Consider the following 17,238-nt stretch of genomic DNA (forward strand, 5'->3'; position numbering starts at 1 on the left):
AACCCAGGCCCCAGCAGTGGAAGTGAGGAGTCCTAATCACTGGACCACCAGGGAATTCCCAATAAGCTCTTTTTTTTTTTTAATAAATTTATTTATTTATTTTATTGGTTGTGTTGGGTCTTTTTTGCTGTGCGCGGGCTTTCTTTAGTTGCGGTGAGTGGGGGCTACTCTTCGTTGTGGTACGCAGGCTCCTCATTGCCATGGCTTCTCTTGTGGAGCACGGGCTCCAGGCGCGTGGGCTTCAGTAGTTGCAGCACATGGGCTCAGTAGTTGTGACTCACGGGCTCTAAAGCACAGGCTCAATAGTTGTGATGCACAGGCTTAGTTGCTCCGCGGCATGTGGAATCTTCCTGGAGCAGGGATCGAACCTGTGTCCCCTGCACTGGCAGGCAGATTCTTAACCACTGCGCCACCTAGGAAGCCCCCAATAAGCTCTTGATATTAACAGCACTTTCCAGTTTCAAGAGCACTAGAGCACACATTCATGTGCCCTATTTCTCTGGGAGGAAGGTATTGCTATGCCCATTCTCCAGGTGAAGAAATGAAGGCCAAAAAGTGGTTGCCACTGTCTCCCAGTGAGTTACAAAGTGCTCTGCTTTGCCGTGTTCTCTCTGGTTTCACATCTGATCAGTCTGTTCGGCTAGGCAGCCGCCTCTGCGGGCAAGGACCAGGGTTCTCGCACCTTGACATTCAATCCTAATTCTGTCTTCCCCTCTCCTACCCAGAAATATGGAAGCAGTGGCCGTTGTTCAGACCAACATTGCCAATAGAACCCAGGTACCTGACAAGCTGGGTGGATGCTCGAGGTGAATACTCTAGGGGTTTGGGAAGGGTCTGGAATATGTAGAAAAATTGAAAGGCTAAGAGACTAACATCTATATCTTAGGGTTGTAACAGCGTCTTAGTGTAGGTGGGGATGAGATCCCACAGTTCAGAGCCATAGAGTGAGAAGGCATTTATGAGAAGTTGAGACCTGAAGTAGGGACGAGGGGGCAGTTATTTGAAGAGCCGAGGATAAAGTATTCTAGGCAGAGGGAACGGCAGGTGCAAAGGCCCTGAGGTAGGAGTGTGCCTGGTGTGTTTGTGGGGCAGCTGGGAGAACAGAAGAGTCAATGGGAGGGATCACGGGGATCTTGTAAGCCATAGGAAGGGCTTTTTCTTTCACTCAGGATGAAATGAGGCGCCATGGGAATCAGTGAATCAGTCATGCAGATACCCTTTTAGGATCAAGGACCAAAACTGAGGTAGAAGGAAGAAAAGTGGGTGAGCAGAAACACATATGTTCTATATATTCTTTTGCGCGGGTCAGATGGTACATAAAAATATAAGCTGTGAGTGTGTCCCATTCCTGGGGCGTGAACTGTCTACTCACCTGGCGGCTCCACATGCAGTGTTCAGGACAAGCAGGGGACACAGCAGTCAGGTGTGGCTGAGGAGGCTGGCAGGTGAGGGCTCCGGGACTGGCATGGGGCCCAGTGTCAGCCTTGGAGCTAAGGGCTGCTGGAGGAGCTGGTGTCTGCCCAGGGCCTGCCTGCCTCTCCCACACAGCTGGCAGGGCCTGGCTCCGGGCTCAGCCCAGAGTCTGTCTCCGTTCCAAGTTCTCTCCGTGGGGAGGCTTGACGAAGCCTCACCCAACCTAGGAAATGAGTCTCAACAAGTGGCCCTCAGGTCTGAGGCTGTCAACACTGTGGCCCAGGGCCTGACTGGCTGTCTCCGTGAGATATCTGCTTCTGGCTCAGACTCTGCTCTGATGCGTGCCTCTGGGTTACCAGTACGTTCTGCCTGGGGACCCCCACCTGCACCCCATACCTATCCTAACTTCCTAAGCTCTAACTGTAGCCTCTTCTCCTTCCTTACTCTCTTCCTCCAACTCTCCTTTGGCCTCTCTTTGCCCATTGATAACAACCAGCCCAAGTGTTTATTAAGGACAACTAGCATTTCTTGAGAGTTTCCTTGTGGGTCAGGCCTGATACAAATACCAATAGCTAAAACCTACAATCTTGCCAGCCCCTGTTCCAAGCACTTTACAAACAATAGCTCATTGAATTCTCTAAACAATCTTATGGGTTTGGATTACTTTCCTCATGTTATAGATGATGAACCTAGGCACAGAGAGGTTAAACAACTTACGTAAGATCACACAGCTACTCAGTGGCAGTGCCAGCCATTTATGTGCTCAATCATCACAGCTGCCCCATCTGGCTGGTAGGAGTAGCATCCCCACCTGGTAGACGAGCCAAGCACAGGGAGGTTTCCTGCCTTGACCAAGGTCACCCTGGGAAGTGTTGAAGCTGTGAAAGGTCTGTTTGACTCCTCAGTGGGGCCCCGATCCTGGAAGCCCTGTACCTTCCCAATGTTGCCTTCACGTCTGGGCTGAGAGGTGGGCAGGGCTGGGATCGTGAGCCTCATTTTCCAGATGGGGAAACTGAAGCCCAGTGGGTTTGGGCAGAGCAGAGCCGGGACTTGCACCGGGACTTTTCACCCCCAGGCTGGTGTTTTTTTCTCTGCAGCCCTGCCTCCTGGGCTTCGAACTCTTCCTTCCTGGCACTCAACAGACCTGGCTTCCCGCCTTCTTCTCACACCCTGCCTAGCTCAGTCTTCCTGCCCCTGCATTCCTGTATCATTTACACAGAACATCCAACCATGAACATCTCATCCCTGGCAAGGTGCCCCCTGTACCCACTTTCTCTCAGCCCTCCCTCACGTGCCTGCCGTGGCCTTGAGACTACACCCCCCGCCCCGCCCCCGCACAGAAAAAAGAGGTGGGACGGAGGGTGAGAAGCCCTTTTCCCCTTGCCAGGCTCTCCCAGCCCCGCCCCCGCTCCCCCCCCCCCAAAGGTCGTTAGTCCCTTAAGAGACACCATATTTAGAGGCAGCCCCCAAGGTCGGTGGAAGAGAGGCGGGGCACCCAAGCTGCACTGCTGCTGCCTTGAGTACATACTGAGAATAAACCCGAGGTGTGGTGTGGAGCAGGGCGCATGCGTACAGTGGGTCCAATGATGGGGCTGGGACGCAGAGCTTTATTCACCTCTACTCTCATGGGAGCAGCTGGGTGCTGTGCCTAGCCTCCAGGTCTCATCACTTGTGTTTGGGAGACTCAGAGGTGTGGCCCCAGCTCCAGCCTGGCCTCATCTCCGCCCCCGCCCCCCCCCCCCCCCCCCCCCCCGGCCTTCCCGCCTTCACTGAAGCCCATCTTGGTTTCACCTAGGGGTTAGTTCCAAACCTTGAAGCTGAGGTCACAGGGTCCAGGGATTCCCCTCGCCAGCCCAAGCTGAAAACGAGGGACTTGAGTTCCAGTCTTCATTCTGTCACCGATCTGCTGTATGACCTTGAACAAGACTTCCCCTCCCTGATTCCATCCTGATGTCACATCTGAGGCTTCTAACTTCTGCTTCCTGAACTCAGTATTCCCATGCAACCCCATGGAGTGCCCCACATGGTCAGAGCTGTAACAGGGCTTGGAAAATAATCAGAAAAATTGGTGGCTGTTTCCTTTCTCTCTCTTTTTTTAATCATCCAGGTTTTAATTTCTCTATGTCATAATAGTGGCAGCATTTGAAAATTGTGATCACTTTTCAATGAGGAAACTGAGGTCCAGAGTAGGCTAGTGACTCACCCGAGGTCACCATAAGGGTTAGCTACACACCAGAGTCTACGGCCCTTTCCAGCAGTTCTTACCTCTCACCACATCCTTTCCATTTCCTGCTGGCCCCAGCCCAAGTCTCAGCCCACCAGCCAAGATCCCCTTGTGGAAACTGAGGCCCAGGTGGGCAGAGATGGGCACATGCCCATCCTCCAAGGATATGGACAGAGGCTGGCACTGCCCTCACTGGATCTCTGGCTTTTTGCCAAGGATCTGTTAAGATCATCAGCCCAGGGCCATGCCCAGCAGCCCAGATGCCTCCTACCGCCACCCTCCCCATCGCAACTCAGCACCTGGCTGAAGCCCTGGCCAGACTGGGAAAAAGCTGACTGTGAGACCTCACGGCTCTGGCTCCTCCCAGACCTGCTGCTCCGTCCCGGCAATCTACAGCTCACCAGCCATGAGCAGAACCTGAATGAGACACTTGTGGCAGAAGACAGATGTTCAATGATTTACTGAGAACCTGCTATTGTTAGCTTCTGGGAATACATCAGTGCACAGAACAGGCAAAAATTCCCATGCTTGTGGAACCCATATTCTACTGCATGGAGACAGATTAAAAAAAAAAAAGACAAAATGTTCAATATCTAAAAATGTTTGATATCTAAAATGATATGTAGAAAAATAATGCAGGGAAAGGGATAGAGATTTCAGGGGCAGGGCTGCCTTTATTCAGGGTCACCAGTGAAGACCCCATTTGTGAAGGTGACATTTGAGCAGACTAGTACAGAGAGAGTGAGCTTTGTAGATGTGAAGAAGAGTGCTCTAGGCAGAAGAAAAAGCAAGTGCAAAGGCCCGGAGGCAGGTGCAGGCCTAGCATGTTCTAGGAGCAATGAGGATGCTGGTATGACTGAGAGGTATGAGCGAGGATAGCTAGAGTGAGCAAGATAAAGAAATGTGAAATCTTGGAAACAAGATTTATGGCAGGAAGCAGTGAGCCATTCAGGGGAGAAAGCCTGTGCCAAGGGGTCTGGGTACAGAGAAGGCTTGGGAAAGGGAACCCCAGACAAGGCAGTGAGGGCATTCTAGGCAGAGAGACCAGCTTGTGCAAAGGCAAAGAAGCAGCTGGTGAAGGAGGAAGAGGGCTGGAGAGAGGGCCGAGGCTGGAGGAGTCCGCTGCAGCTAAATTGAGAAGGGCTGAGAAGCAGCAAGGGCCGGGAGGTCTCAGAGAACCCTGAGAAGGTTGGGAAGGCCAGGAGGCTGTGGTCAGAGAGTGGGAGATGGGGTTCAAGGTTTGAAAGGTAAAGCAGTTCTGGATGATGGCAAGGAGTCAGGAGTGGTCGGGGTGGGAGATAAGGGGTGGCCATGCCTCCGGGACACTGGCCAGACTTGGGGATGTGAGGAAGACCAGCCAGGGCCTCTGTCTGTCCTCACCATCAATCTCAGGATGGATGGGACCCCACAATGAGGAAAACCAGTTGCATGGAATGTGAGGGAGCGGGCTGCTGCCACTGGAGGGCATTGCAAGGGAAACTGGTCGGGGCTAGGCAGGTGCCAGCTGCTCTTCCCTTTCCTTCTCCTCCAGCAGCTCTCTGGGATTGCTCCCTGGCTGGGGCTGGTACTTCCCTGGCAGTTGGTCCCAGATGGCCCTGCCCAGGCACGGCTGAGGAGGCAGGGTGTAGGAAGGGGAAGCCCCTTTGGTTTCTGTCTCACATCAGGGACCCAGCAGGGAAACCCCATGCGTCCTAAAAGGAAAGTGGCAGCAATGGGCTTGGGGGAAGACCAAGAAACCCCGATCTTCTCCCTGAAGATGGGAAATCCAGGGTGGGGCTGAGGGCGGGGCTGTGCTGGAAGGGAGATCTGTCACCAGCTCTGAGAGCCCCTGACAGCCGTCTACAGAGCAGAAACACCAGAACTATTCTGGGACCTGGCTGAACCCTGATCCTGACCTCACAGAACCCCAACCTGGCCACAGGCTGAGCCCTGACCCTGGTCATTGATTAAACTCTCATCTCAGCTCAAGCCTGAGTCCTGACCTGAGTCACAGGCTCAGCCGGAATCTTGGCCGCAGACGGAGATCTGTGCCCCGTTTGGACTGAGCTCTAAGCCCAGTCCTAACCGGCCCCACGCAGAGCCCCCAGATCATTGAAAGCTCTGACCCCAAACACAGGGCAGAGTCAGGACGTGGGTGCCAGACAAAGCTCTGAGGCCAGTCCTAGACCAAGTCCTGATCAGAGTTATAGACTGGACACTAATCCCAGATCTGCTCGTGGCTGAAGTCCGAGCTTGGCCCGGAATGACCCTGTTGTCATCCAGCCCTGACCCTGACTATAGACTGAACTCTGACTCTGCCCACACGGAGACCCACGGGCTCACACAAAGCCCCAACCCAGCCACCCACTGAGGCCTGACTTCCCTGGCACTCCCTCCCTCACCCATCTGGTAAACCAGAAGAGAGCAAGGATGACTCAAAATTCCAAGTCCCCTCTAATGGGCAATCCCCTTACCTGGCCATCCATCTTTCGAAGGACAGAGGGCTGGTGATGGCACTAGGAGGAGGATGACAACGGAGAGAAGCAGGAGGGGTGAGAGTCTCTGGGACCTACAGGCAAGCAGAGGGGTGGCTCAGCCAAGCGTGGGGAAGTGAGGGGAGGGCTGGACCTGGGACAGCAGCAGGGAGTCAGGAGCTGGGATGGACTGAAACCCCAGCTTCCCGCCACCCCCACTGCACCTCCCACCCCCTCTGGGAAGGGAAATTACATTTCCCCATTTCAGCAAGGGGTGGTGAGGAGGGAAGACTGAACACAAAGCCGAAAGTACAAGCAGGACGGAAAGTGAAACCGGGCGCAGCCCCCAGTATAAGACTCCCCCTGCCTGGGAGATGGCTGTCCAAAGAGGCTGGGCCCCGCCATGGGCCAGACGGCAGGCGACCTTGGCTGGCGTGAGTTTGAGGCCGGGGCTGGGGACAGAGGGGTGGCGGGCTTGGCCGAGACTGGGCAGAGGACGGGTGAACTGGACTGCTGCAGATAGGGGCCAAGGGCTGAGGGGCTACCAAGTGGCCAAGACTAAGGATACAGGATACAGCTGACTGGAGGATGGGAATGAGACAGGCAGAAACTGGGGAGAGGGGCCGGGGCAGAGGGGTAATGGTCAAGCCAGGGCTGGGCAGAGGATGGGGCAGGTGGCCTGGCATGAATAGGGGGACAGGGTAGAAGGCAGGAGGTTTGGTGAGAGCTGGGCTGAGGATGGGAAGACTTGACCGGCGTGAATGGGGAGAGTCAGGCAGGTGGTTTGACCAGGATCAGGACCAGGCAGATACACGAAGCGTTTACGTTGGGCGGAGGAGCAGGGATAAGTCAGCTTGGCAGCAGACTGGGGCTGGCTAGAGGAGGGACAGCAGGAGCAGGGGGGTGGGCGCAAGGCGTCAGCAGCTGCACTGGGTCAGGGGTCTGGAGTTTGACGCTTGGAAGGACGTCCAAGCTGCAGCTGGTGACTGAAGAGCTCAGAGGCTGGAGCCAGAGCTCTAGGCAGACGAGCTGATGGTAGGGTCAGGGTAGGGACCAAGGACTGGAGAATGGGGCTAGAACCTTCAACGGCCAGGGCCAAAGCCCTAGGATTGGCTGCAGAGGGAAAGGAGAAACCAAGGGAAGCGTCTGGGGGCTCCGGAACGCTGGCAGAAAGCAGGGGCTCAGTAGAAGACTGCACAGCTCGGTTCTGGGTGGGCAGTATCTTCCAGGGCCTGGGGGTGCCCAACCCTTGAGCTAGGAAGACCCCCACTCTGTCTTCAGTCTCCGGGGGGCCAGCGTGGCCCCCAAGCCAGGGAGCTTGAATGCTAGAGCTTGCAGGCATGACCCACCACCTCTGGAAATCCATGGGGGTAGTGGAAGCACCCAGAAGCTCCCCTTAGTCTTTACTGGGAGGACATTTCGAGGAGCAGAGCCCGGGGCTTAGAGATCAAGAATAGATAGGAAAGCGGCATGGAGAGAAGGGGGAGCAGGAATAGATTTAGACTTAGCGGCCAGTTTTGGTTTGGGTTTCGAGGAGAATTGTGTAACTCCCTAGTGATTGCTAGATTTCCTCTCCCTGAAGAAGAAATGGCCCTCTTCCCAGAGCTCCAGCACCATTGCCCCTCTTTCTTCCTTCCAGGAAATGCAGGACAGGAAGCACTTTCAGAAATCAGCCAGTCTGACTCCCCTATTTTATAGATGGGAGGCTGAGGCACAGAGATAAGAGGTGACTTGCTCAAGGGAAGAACCTGAATGAGAAACAGAGTTTCTGCCTTCCATTCCAGGCCCTCCTGCCTCGCCTGGCACCCCCTGTTCCTCCCACATTACAGCGTCATCTACCTGCCTTGGGGGAGGCTGGACCAATGTGTCCTTCTGACTCCCTGGGATAGAACCTTCAACATCACCAGCCCATCCCTGGGGCCCTGGTTCAGGCCATCAGAGCTGCCTGGCTAAGCCCAGGGAATCCTTGGCAGAACAGACTGTGCCCGCACCAGGGGAGGTGGCGGCCTCCCCTGAGTTCCCTGGGGGATACACGCAGGCTCTGTATTTGGGCAGATCTGGAATCCAGTCTGGTTCCCTCACCCTCTGGCTGTGTGACCTTGGGCGAGTCAACCTCACTGAGCCTCACTTTCCCCATATGCAAAATAGGGAGGATAATAGCACCCAGGCTGCCATATGACCTTGTGCAATTTGTTCACTGAGAAAGATTCTTGGCCAAGGGAGTTAGTGGGGTTTAAGAACCAATCTGAGATCTGCTTGTAAAAGCGGGTACTCTGTGCACGACTGTGTCTGCCTAGGGGAAGGGGCACTTCCCTTTCATTGTACAGAGATGCCATATGGTGTCTCAATAGCTCGTTAGTGGTTTTGAGGGGTCAGTGAGATGACACACGGTGTGTGCCTGTAGCACAGGCTCAGTAAAGGCACAGTCCCTTCCTTCTCCTGAGTTCTTTTTCAGCTCTTCCCTCATCTTGCCCACCCTCCTCTCATCTCTCCAGGGCTCAGCCTTTTGTTGCTCTCCCTGCTTCTGGCTCGAGCTGGTGTCTGGGGATTCCCGAGGCCCCCAGGGAGGCCCCCCCTGAGCCTGCAGGAGTTGCAGAGGGAGTTCAAGGTCAGCCTGCATCTCGCCAGGAAGCTGCTCTCCGAGGTTCGGGTCCAGGCCCATCACTTTGTGAGTCTCCCTAACGCAGAGGAGGACTGGCTGTGGGGACGGGAAGATCCCCACTTCCCTTGGGCCCCCACTAATAGACTTTGCCCCGTAGGCTGAATCTCACCTGCCAGGAGTGAACCTGGACCTTCTGCCCCTGGGAGAACAGCTCCCCAACGTTTCCCTGACCTTCCAAGCCTGGCATGGCCTCTCTGTGAGTAGGGGACTGGCAGGGTGGGGCAGGAAAACTGGCAATAAGGCTGGGTTGGGGTGGATGGAGATGAAGTTTGGGATTGAATTGAAGATGGATTTGGGGATAAATTGAGGGAGAGAATCGGATGAGGCTGGGTAGGTCACTGAATATAAAGATGAGGCTGGAATAAAGAAATGGCATTAGGAAGAAGGTAAGAATGAAGTTGAGCAAGCAAGATGTGAGGATGGGGACTGAATGGGACCGGGGTTAGAGATTAGTACGGAGGAGGCGTGGAGCTGGTATTAGGAGTGAGAATGGTGAGAAGTTAGGGATGGGAAGAAGGTTGGAGGATGAGAATGATAATGAAGTGGGGGATAGAGAAAGAATGGGGATCACTGGTGAGGATGGGAATGGAATGGGGTTGGGTAGAGTTGGAGATGGGATGGAGAGATGGTGACAGTGAGGCTGGACACATGAAAGAGGGATGGTATGAGGATTAGGAATGGGAGTAAGAATGGGAAAGAAGTTGGAGACAGAATGAAAACAAGTGAGGAGATGGAGATGGGGTGGGGCGGTAGAGAAGGGAATGGAACGGGGTTGTGGATAGAGAGTGACAGAAGAATGGAAATGGGGTTGGGGGTTAGAGATGAATTCAGGCGTGGGACTGAAAATGAGGTTGGAAAAGGAGATAGGATAGAGATCAGAGACAGTGGAGATGGGAATGTGATGGGCATATAGGACGGGAGCAGGGACGGAGATGGGGTTAAGGATGAGAATGGATACAGGGATGGAATGGGGATTGGAGTTCATGCTGGGAATGGAACCCAAATAGAGATGAGGTTGGGTTTGAAGGGGGTCATCCTTGGCCTGCAGGCCTTTCCTGATGCCTTCCCTCCCCTTCTGCAGGACCCAGAACGACTCTGTTTCCTCTCCATGACAATTCGCCCCTTCCATACCCTGTTGGGCGAGCTGGGGAGCCAGGGGTTCTGGACCCGTTCAGAGAGGATGCAGCTCTGGGCCATGAGGCTGGACCTCCGAGATCTGCAGCAGCATTTCCGCTTCCAGGTAGAGTGCCCACCCACCCTCCTCGACCCCAGAGACCAACACACAGAATTGAGGCTCCTTGGTTCTCTTTTTATTTATTTGTTTGTTTGTTCATCGGCTGTGTTGGGGCTTTGTTGCTGCGCATGGGCTTTCTCTAGTCACGGTGAGCAGGTGCTACTCTTCGTTGCCATGCGCGAGCTTCTCAGTGCGGTGGCTTCTCTCGCTGCTGAGCATGGGCTCTAGGTGCGCGGGCTTCAGTAGTTGCGGTGCACGGGCTTAGTTGCTCTGCAGCATGTGGGATCTTCCAAGCCCAGGGATGGAACACATGTTCCCTGCATTGGCAGGTAAATTCTTAACCGCTGCGCCACCAGGGAAGTCCCTTGGTTCTCTTTTAAAACACCCCTGCCCAGAGGTAGGATAAGTCTGGAAGGAGATGCTACAGGTCATCTGAGTGTGAGTGTGAGTGTGTGTGAGTGTGAGAGTGTGTGTGTGTGAGAGAGTGTGTGTGTGTGTGCGCGCGCGCGTGCGTGCGCGCGCACCAGCTCCTAGTTCTGCTGCCTGAATCTCTGCCTTCTCTGGGGTCTTGGTCTTAAATGAGAGAAGCCAGGACAGCATCTGGCATTGGCAGGCCCTACAGCAAAGCAGGTTCCCTTCTCTCTCATCCTCTGACATCATCAGATTCTCCTGAACATTTCAAAGGGAAATAGGAATTTTACCCTTAATAAAAGGAGAATAGAAAATGAAAACAGCATAAAAACTAACCATATCACTTTTCTGCCCGTTTCTGGTCCTAAGATGACCCTTAAGAGAGGACCTTCCGGTTCCCCAGTGGCCTAGTGTTTAGGACTCCAGGCTTTCACTGCAGGGGACAGGGTTCAATCCCTGGTCAGGGAACATCCTGCAAGCCCCATGGTACAGAAAAAAAAAAAAGAGAGAGAGAGAGGGGACCTTCCAGAACCCCAGTCCCCAGGCCAATCCTAGATGAGTGAGAGCTAGCTCCATGAGTACCATCTTGCTCTGTGACTTCCATTTTTTTGAAGCAAAAAAAAAAAAATCATGCAGTTCACATGAAATGATGACATAATGGAAGATGTGAAGTAGGGGTTGTCCAGGGAAATCATGCCCTTGTGGTCTCTGATGTCATTCTGCACCACTGGGCACATAAAGAAACAAGGATTCACTTGGAGTCTCAGGCTGGCCCTTCTCTGACCCACGGGTCTCTCCTTACAGGTGCTGGCTGCAGGATTCAACCTCCCTGAGGAGGAGGAGAATGAGGAGGGGAAGGGGCTGCTCCCAGGGGCTCTGGACAGCCCCTCACAGATGTCAGCCCGGGTGTCCTGGCCCCGGCTCCTCTACACCTACCAGTTACTCCACTCCTTGGAACTTGTCTTGTCTCGGGCCGTGCGGGACTTGCTGCTGCTCTCCCAGACTGGGAGCCCAGCCCAGGCCTTGAGGTTCCCCACGCCCAGCTCCCAGCCCTGATGGAGTGACTTCTTAGCCCCTTCCCTCCACCCATCAGGACTTGAGGACGAGCGTCTGGGCCAACAGACAGCCTCCAGCTCATCTGCCTTAGACAAGGCATGACTCCACTGGTCTCCCGCCCCAGAGCCCACCCAATAACTTAAGGCCCCTCCAGTCCTTGCCAGATATTTATTTCTCAGATATTTATTTATTGTTTGGAAAAATGGTTTATTTATTTTTGGGGGGGGCCTGCTAGTCATCCTCCAACGAGGCTGCCACATGGGTGCCTAATAAAGCCCTCTCACCCTCTCTCTGCCTCGGCTTCTTTTCAGACAAGGGGGTGTCTGACACCCAAAGGGGCCCTGGAATGGAGCCTGCAGCTTCTGGTCACCCTGGACTCCTCTCTGCACCTACATTTTTGGGATTCCTGGCCCACCTTCCCCCAGTCTGGCTTGTTCCGATGGTGGTTGCCATAGTAACCAGCAGAGCTCCAAGACTGAGCTCCCATTGTGGAAGCTTCAAGCAGCTGGTCTGCTTCCCTTTGACTGCACATGGAGCTCCACTGATCTTCCTGACCCTTTCCTCCAGGCTGGCTTCAACCCAGAGGTTTGCATGACTCCTAGGCAGCAGCCTGGTGGCGGGGTGGGGAGTCAAGGCAACAGAGAGGGAAGGCTGTGGGGAGGATTGTCTCTGTCCTGGCTCAGTCCTCCAAGCGGCTGAGACAGGTTGGAAGGGGAGGCAAGGCAGGACATCAGAGAGAGGTGACCCCAGTGGGGCAGTGGTCCATCAGCTGCATTGGAGAGTCAGACTCCTTAAGTTCGTGGCCCTTGCAGACATCTGGTTCTGTCTGCTCGGTGAATGACACACCAAGAAACTAAGGCCCAGATGGTGGGAAAGATGCGTCCAAAGACAGCAGAGGGAGTCGGGCTGAGCAGGATGTAACCCAGTCTTCTGAGCCTCGCTCAGGGCCTGGATCCCAGCGTCTCGGGTCCCAGTTACTGGGGCTTTGGCTGGCCCAGCCTGGCTCGCAGTTCCTGCATCATGCCAGGGTGTGCCAGGCCAAACCTGCAGAGGGAAGACAGGCCATGGAAGCTGGTCTCCAGGTACCATCAGCCTCCCCATCCCAGCCCGGTCACCTCACCCTGTGCTTACCCTTGGCCCAGGGGCCTTCTCCTGGCTGGCAATGGAGTCCCTTCAGGCCTGGGAGGGCTTGGCTCCGGGGGCTGCTCTGGCTCGAGAAGCCTCTGCTCAGGGGCTGACAGCTTTTCCTCCAGTGGGGGGGTGCGAGCCTCCTCCCGTTGCTCAGGGGCGGGGGTCCGGCGGAAAGAGGGCCGGGAGCGGCGTTGTGAGGAGCTGCGGGACAGCAGCACCCGGCTTCTCGGCACAGAGACATCCAGGCGAGACCCAGGGAGCAGGGCCTGCAGGGAAGAGGGCGCAGGGTACCATGGGGCCAGCTTCGGCTCCGAGATTCTGCTCTGTCTGGCCCTGGACCCTGCCTGGAGCCCTCACCTCACTCCAGCTGCCCTGAGCATCCCCTCCAGCGCTCCCGGCAGCTTCCCCGCCTGGTCCGGGCTCAGCCTCTGCAGGGTCCTGCTTGGTTAGCGGGTCCTCCTGGCCCTGAGCATCCTCCAGGTCTTCTGGATCAATTTCCTCGGCCTCTGCCTTCTGGTCTCCAGTCACCTCGATGTCCTCCGCCTCAAGGGGCCTTTGGGCCCCTTCCTCGGGGTGCTGGTCCCCACGCCGCACCTCACTGCTTTTCCCCTGCTCCCTCGCTTGCCATCCTCTAGCCTCTTCTTCCCACAGGGTCTGCCCTCCTGGGAGGTGCTCCGCCCTCACCGCCTGGGGGCCCGAGGTAACGCCATCCACCCCACAGCTTCCTTCTGCCACTGCGGATTCCCCCACCTCTGCCTCCTCTCCCCGGGGCTCACCCTCCCAAGTGGCCACAAAAACCTCTGCTTGGCCACCTCTGCCAGGCACCTCCTCCTCTGCTGAGCCCTCCAGGCCAAACTCCTGCCCACCCATCTTCTCTCCCTCTGCAGCTTCTACCAGCTCCTCACCTCTGCTGGCTTCTTCTCCCGCTTCTGAATCCCAGTCTCTCCCAAATGCTTCCTCAGCCTCTCTGTCTGAGCCTTCCCCAGTCCCAGGAGCCCTTCCATCTTTGGCTGCCTTATCTTCCACAATCTCGGTAGCCAAAGAATTTGCCTCTGTGTCCTCCCTGTCCTGGAGGCCCAGAGCCTCCGCCTCCAGCCCCGAGCATCTCCTGGATGTTCTGTCTTCCCCCCAGGGCACAGTGGCCTCCACCTCCTCCTCCTTGGTTTCTGCCGCGTCTGACTCGCCTAATGACTGGCTGATTCCTGCTTCTGCTCTCTGCCTTCCACCCAGCTCCTGGTTCTCTGCTCCAGGAGCCTCCCCCTCCTCTGCTCCATGCCAGGCTTCCTTTGCTTTCATCCACTCCCCAGCCTTTGGGACCTCTGGTCGTGCAGACTCCTGGCCTCCTTCAGCCTCAGCCACCAGTGCCTGGCCTCCTCTAGCCTCCCCCTTCCCCTCTTCAGCATCTGCTTTTTCCTCCTGGGTATTCCCTCTCTCCACACCCCTTCTTCCCCTGTCTTCCCAGGCTTCGGTCACAGAGTTATCAGGCTCTGCATACCCCACATTCCTGGGATATCCCTCCAGGCTCCTCTCTGTCTCCTCTCTGCTTAGAGCTGGAATGTTCCAGAGCTCTTCCTTACCCTCCTGCCCCTCTTCAAGTTGCTCTGTTGGGGTCTGGGGGCCTTCCACCAGCTCAGGTTCTTGGTCTTCAGTAAGCTTGCGTTCAAGGCCATCCCACCTCACCTCCAATGGTTCTCCCCCCATCTGAGTCTCTTCCTCACCCCTCTCCCCGCTGAACTCCTCCTCGAGCCTGGCCTCTGGGGTTGCCTCCAAGTCAACGTCACCTTCAGCCTCATTTGCTACTTTGTCTTGGAGCAGCTCAGCCTCCAAGGCCCAGCAATTCTCCTGCTGCTTCTCAGCCTCCTCTGCCTGCAGCACCTCCTTGAGCCTGGTGTGAGCAGCCCTGATCTCTGCGTCTTGCCTCCTCACGGCCTCTTCCTCAGTCTGATCTGCCTGGCCCTCAAATTCCTCCCCTACCTCCCCCTCTGACCCCTGGCCTTCCTCAGCTTCCCTCCCTGCTGCCTGGTCCTTGGCTGTTTCTTCCACTATCTCAGTTCCCAGGGCCTGGGTTTGCTTGGGGAACAGGCTCACTTCAACCTCTCTATTCTCATCCACCTCCTCCTCCTCCCCTTGGTCTCCTTTGGAGGTCTCCTCTAGGGCCCAGACTCCCTCACTACCCTCTGGGATCCTTTCTCCTGGGACTGCCCCACATTCTATCTCCCCAACTCCTGAGAGGTCAGCCTCCTCCCTGCCTGAGGTTTCCCCATCCTCAGTTTCTGCCCCTGGCTGCTGTGTCCCCTGTGCCCCTGTGCCTTGGCTACCCCTTACCACTACCGCCTCTTCTTCCCTCTCAGCCCCTTTGGCCCCAGGCCCTTGGATCTCCTCTGCAGCTGCCTCATCGACCACCTGCTCTGACTCCTTGCTGTCCTCTGCCACCTTTTGCCCATCAGCACCGGCCTTCCCCTCAGGCTCCTTGTGCCAGGTCCACTCTGACTCCACCCCTGTGGCCACCACTGGCTCTGTTGCCCTGACCTCTTCCTCCTCCTCCTCCTGTTCCCAGGTTCTCAGTGTCTCCTCACTCTTCACTTCCTGCTCATCGGGCTCCTGACTCTCCTGCGCTTGGCTGCTCCTGTCTCGACCAGCCTCAGACCCTGCTTCAGACTTCTTTCTGGCCTCCAAGGGGATACTTGAATCCTGGCATCTGGTGACCGTGGCTGCCTCCCAGGCCACAGTGTCCTGCTTATCTGCTTGAGACCCGTGGGAGCTGCCTTCTCCCCCACCCCAGGTCTGTTCTATAGCTGAGCTTTCCTCTTGGCATCTTCCAGTCTCTCCAGGTCCTCTCAGCCCTCCATCACCCTTGCTTTGACTGCCTCCAAGGCCCTCCACGGCCTCCTGGGCTTCCTCCTCTGCCTTCCCCCGGAGCCTTCCTGCAGCCACCTCCCCCAGTTCCTCAGCTGCACACGCCTCCCTCCTCTCTGCAGTGGGGACATCATCTCCTATAAGGTAGGAGACAAAGGTGCTGAAAGACTCCTAGAAGAAAAGAGGGATGGGGACAAAGGCATTAAGGGGAGGACCAGCCCTCTCCCTGGGGGCCCTGGGCCAGAGGAACTTGGGAGAAGGAAGAGGGGTTCCAGGATTTAGGAGGAGAAGGACAGGATCTGCAGAAGGGGCAGGAAAGGGCCTAGATTAGAGGTGTGTGGATGTGTTTGTGGAGATGAGGGAATTGAAATCCAGAGAAGATTGGGCTAGCAGGCTGCCTGATTCTGGGCAAGGAATTTTGAGTCTGAAGAGAAGCTCAAAGGGAGAAAGGAAGGTGAGGCCCCAGGGAGCAGGGTGAAAGTCTCTGGCCTCTCTTTGCCCCTCTCACCAGTGCCCCCCTCAAGGCCTGATGCAGCCCAGGGAGATGTAGCCGGAGGAAATCCATGCTGTCTGTCTCTGTCTGTGTGTCCAGAAAGCTGACAATGACCATCCCCACCCACCAAGCCAGCCTTCCCCAGAACCCAAGACACTTCCTCTTCCCCTGTCTCTCCCTGACACATCCCCACCCCAAGCCCTGCCCACCTTTTGCAATGCCCACAGCTGCTTCCAGTCCAGGCTGGGAAATGGATGTATATCACACAGGGGACTGAGGTGGTGTACATTAGGAGCTAAAGGGCAAGGGAGGAGGACCAAAAGGAAAAAGTGGGAGCAGGAGACCTCAGAATTGGGGAGGGGGGCAGGAACATGTGGCAACTGCAGCTCAAGTGACTCAGGTCTTGTATTTACACCTCAGCCATTTCCGTCTCCCCTCAAAGCCACAGCCTCTCTGTGAGAGGAAGCTGGGGTTTGTGGTTCCTGTTTTGCCTGCGGACAAAGAGTAGGAGTGAGGAGGGGGCTGGTGAGAGCTCTAGCTTCTCATTTCAGAGTCATTAATGCTTCCCCAAGAGGAAGAAGGGGCTGGATGGGTGGCTTCAATGCTCATTCCCTTACCTGTAGTCATTCTTGCGAAACGAAACTTGGCTAAACTTCATACTGTGGTTATTCATGTCTACCTCCCACCCTCCTTTGAGTTCCTTGAAGGTGGAGGCCATGTATGACATGTTGCTGAATTTCCAGAGCCCTGCGTGGGTAGTAGGACCCCGTTTTTCATTGGTTGAGTGATCTGGGAAGCAGACCAAAGGGGATACATTTCAAACAGCAGTCTTAGGGACTGGTGGTGAGAAAGAGCTGGGAGTGGTGGGCGCTGACTGCTGGAAGCCCACAAGAGAGATTAGCAGGGAAAGGACGTGATGAAGAAAATTCAGGATGCTGCTTTACCACCTAGAGGAAGGTAAGAGAATAATTGCTCCTTATTTGGGACTTTGTGAAGTGATCTTAATCTACATCTCTTCCTTGGGTCCCCTCCCTGATCCTCACTTACCAAATTTCCAATTAGTGGAACTAGATGAGATCACAGAATCAGAACCCTGGGCCTTAGAATCATCTGGTCTAAGCACCCTTAATGCAGGCAGGAGTCCTGCAAGCAGCCAGCTCAGCCAGCACCCCTGCCTCTGATGCTCTATTTCTTATTGCCGAGTCTCTAAGGTCACCTTTAGGTCTGACTTTCTATGTTTATCGGTAACTTTCCTTTTTTGTCTTCTCATCTATAAAACCACAGTGGAACTACTTTGGTTCTAAG

At 55.5% G+C, this 17,238-nt stretch overlaps 2 protein-coding genes across 2 annotated transcripts; one reads left to right on the forward strand and one right to left on the reverse strand.

Annotated features, from left to right (window-relative positions):
* Positions 1 to 6,383: 6,383 nt before the first annotated feature.
* Positions 6,384 to 11,741, forward strand: IL27 (interleukin 27). Its single transcript, XM_057748884.1, has 5 exons — positions 6,384 to 6,524; positions 8,586 to 8,758; positions 8,850 to 8,948; positions 9,834 to 9,992; positions 11,202 to 11,741. The coding sequence occupies exons 1-5, from the start codon at positions 6,494 to 6,496 to the stop codon at positions 11,451 to 11,453; spliced, it is 714 nt and encodes a 237-aa protein (XP_057604867.1). The 5' UTR covers positions 6,384 to 6,493; the 3' UTR covers positions 11,454 to 11,741.
* On the reverse strand, positions 11,454 to 16,013 carry APOBR (apolipoprotein B receptor). The gene is made up of 4 exons (XM_057748883.1): positions 15,949 to 16,013; positions 12,942 to 15,611; positions 12,585 to 12,850; positions 11,454 to 12,497 (listed from the first exon to the last, which is right to left on the reverse strand). Exons 1-4 carry the CDS (start codon positions 16,003 to 16,005, stop codon positions 12,428 to 12,430), a joined length of 3,063 nt encoding a protein of 1,020 aa, XP_057604866.1. The 5' UTR covers positions 16,006 to 16,013; the 3' UTR covers positions 11,454 to 12,427.
* Positions 16,014 to 17,238: the final 1,225 nt, after the last annotated feature.

The sequence above is a fragment of the Hippopotamus amphibius genome, chromosome 9, assembly GCF_030028045.1.
Source record: "Hippopotamus amphibius kiboko isolate mHipAmp2 chromosome 9, mHipAmp2.hap2, whole genome shotgun sequence".
NCBI classification, from domain to species: Eukaryota; Metazoa; Chordata; class Mammalia; order Artiodactyla; family Hippopotamidae; genus Hippopotamus; species Hippopotamus amphibius.

Excerpts from the sequence above, each read along its gene's own strand:
- APOBR (XM_057748883.1), bottom strand. The coding sequence starts at position 16,005 with ATGGATTTCCTCCGGCTACATCTCCCTGGGCTGCATCAGGCCTTGAGG. Across the intron at positions 15,612-15,948 it reads AGGCCTTGAGGGGGGCACTG|GAGTCTTTCAGCACCTTTGT; the intron begins GTGAGAGGGGCA and ends CTTTTCTTCTAG. Across the intron at positions 12,851-12,941 it reads CTCAGGGCAGCTGGAGTGAG|GCCCTGCTCCCTGGGTCTCG; the intron begins GTGAGGGCTCCA and ends TCTTCCCTGCAG.
- IL27 (XM_057748884.1), top strand. The coding sequence starts at position 6,494 with ATGGGCCAGACGGCAGGCGACCTTGGCTGGC. Across the intron at positions 6,525-8,585 it reads GGCAGGCGACCTTGGCTGGC|GGCTCAGCCTTTTGTTGCTC; the intron begins GTGAGTTTGAGG and ends TCATCTCTCCAG. Across the intron at positions 8,949-9,833 it reads AAGCCTGGCATGGCCTCTCT|GACCCAGAACGACTCTGTTT; the intron begins GTGAGTAGGGGA and ends CCCCTTCTGCAG.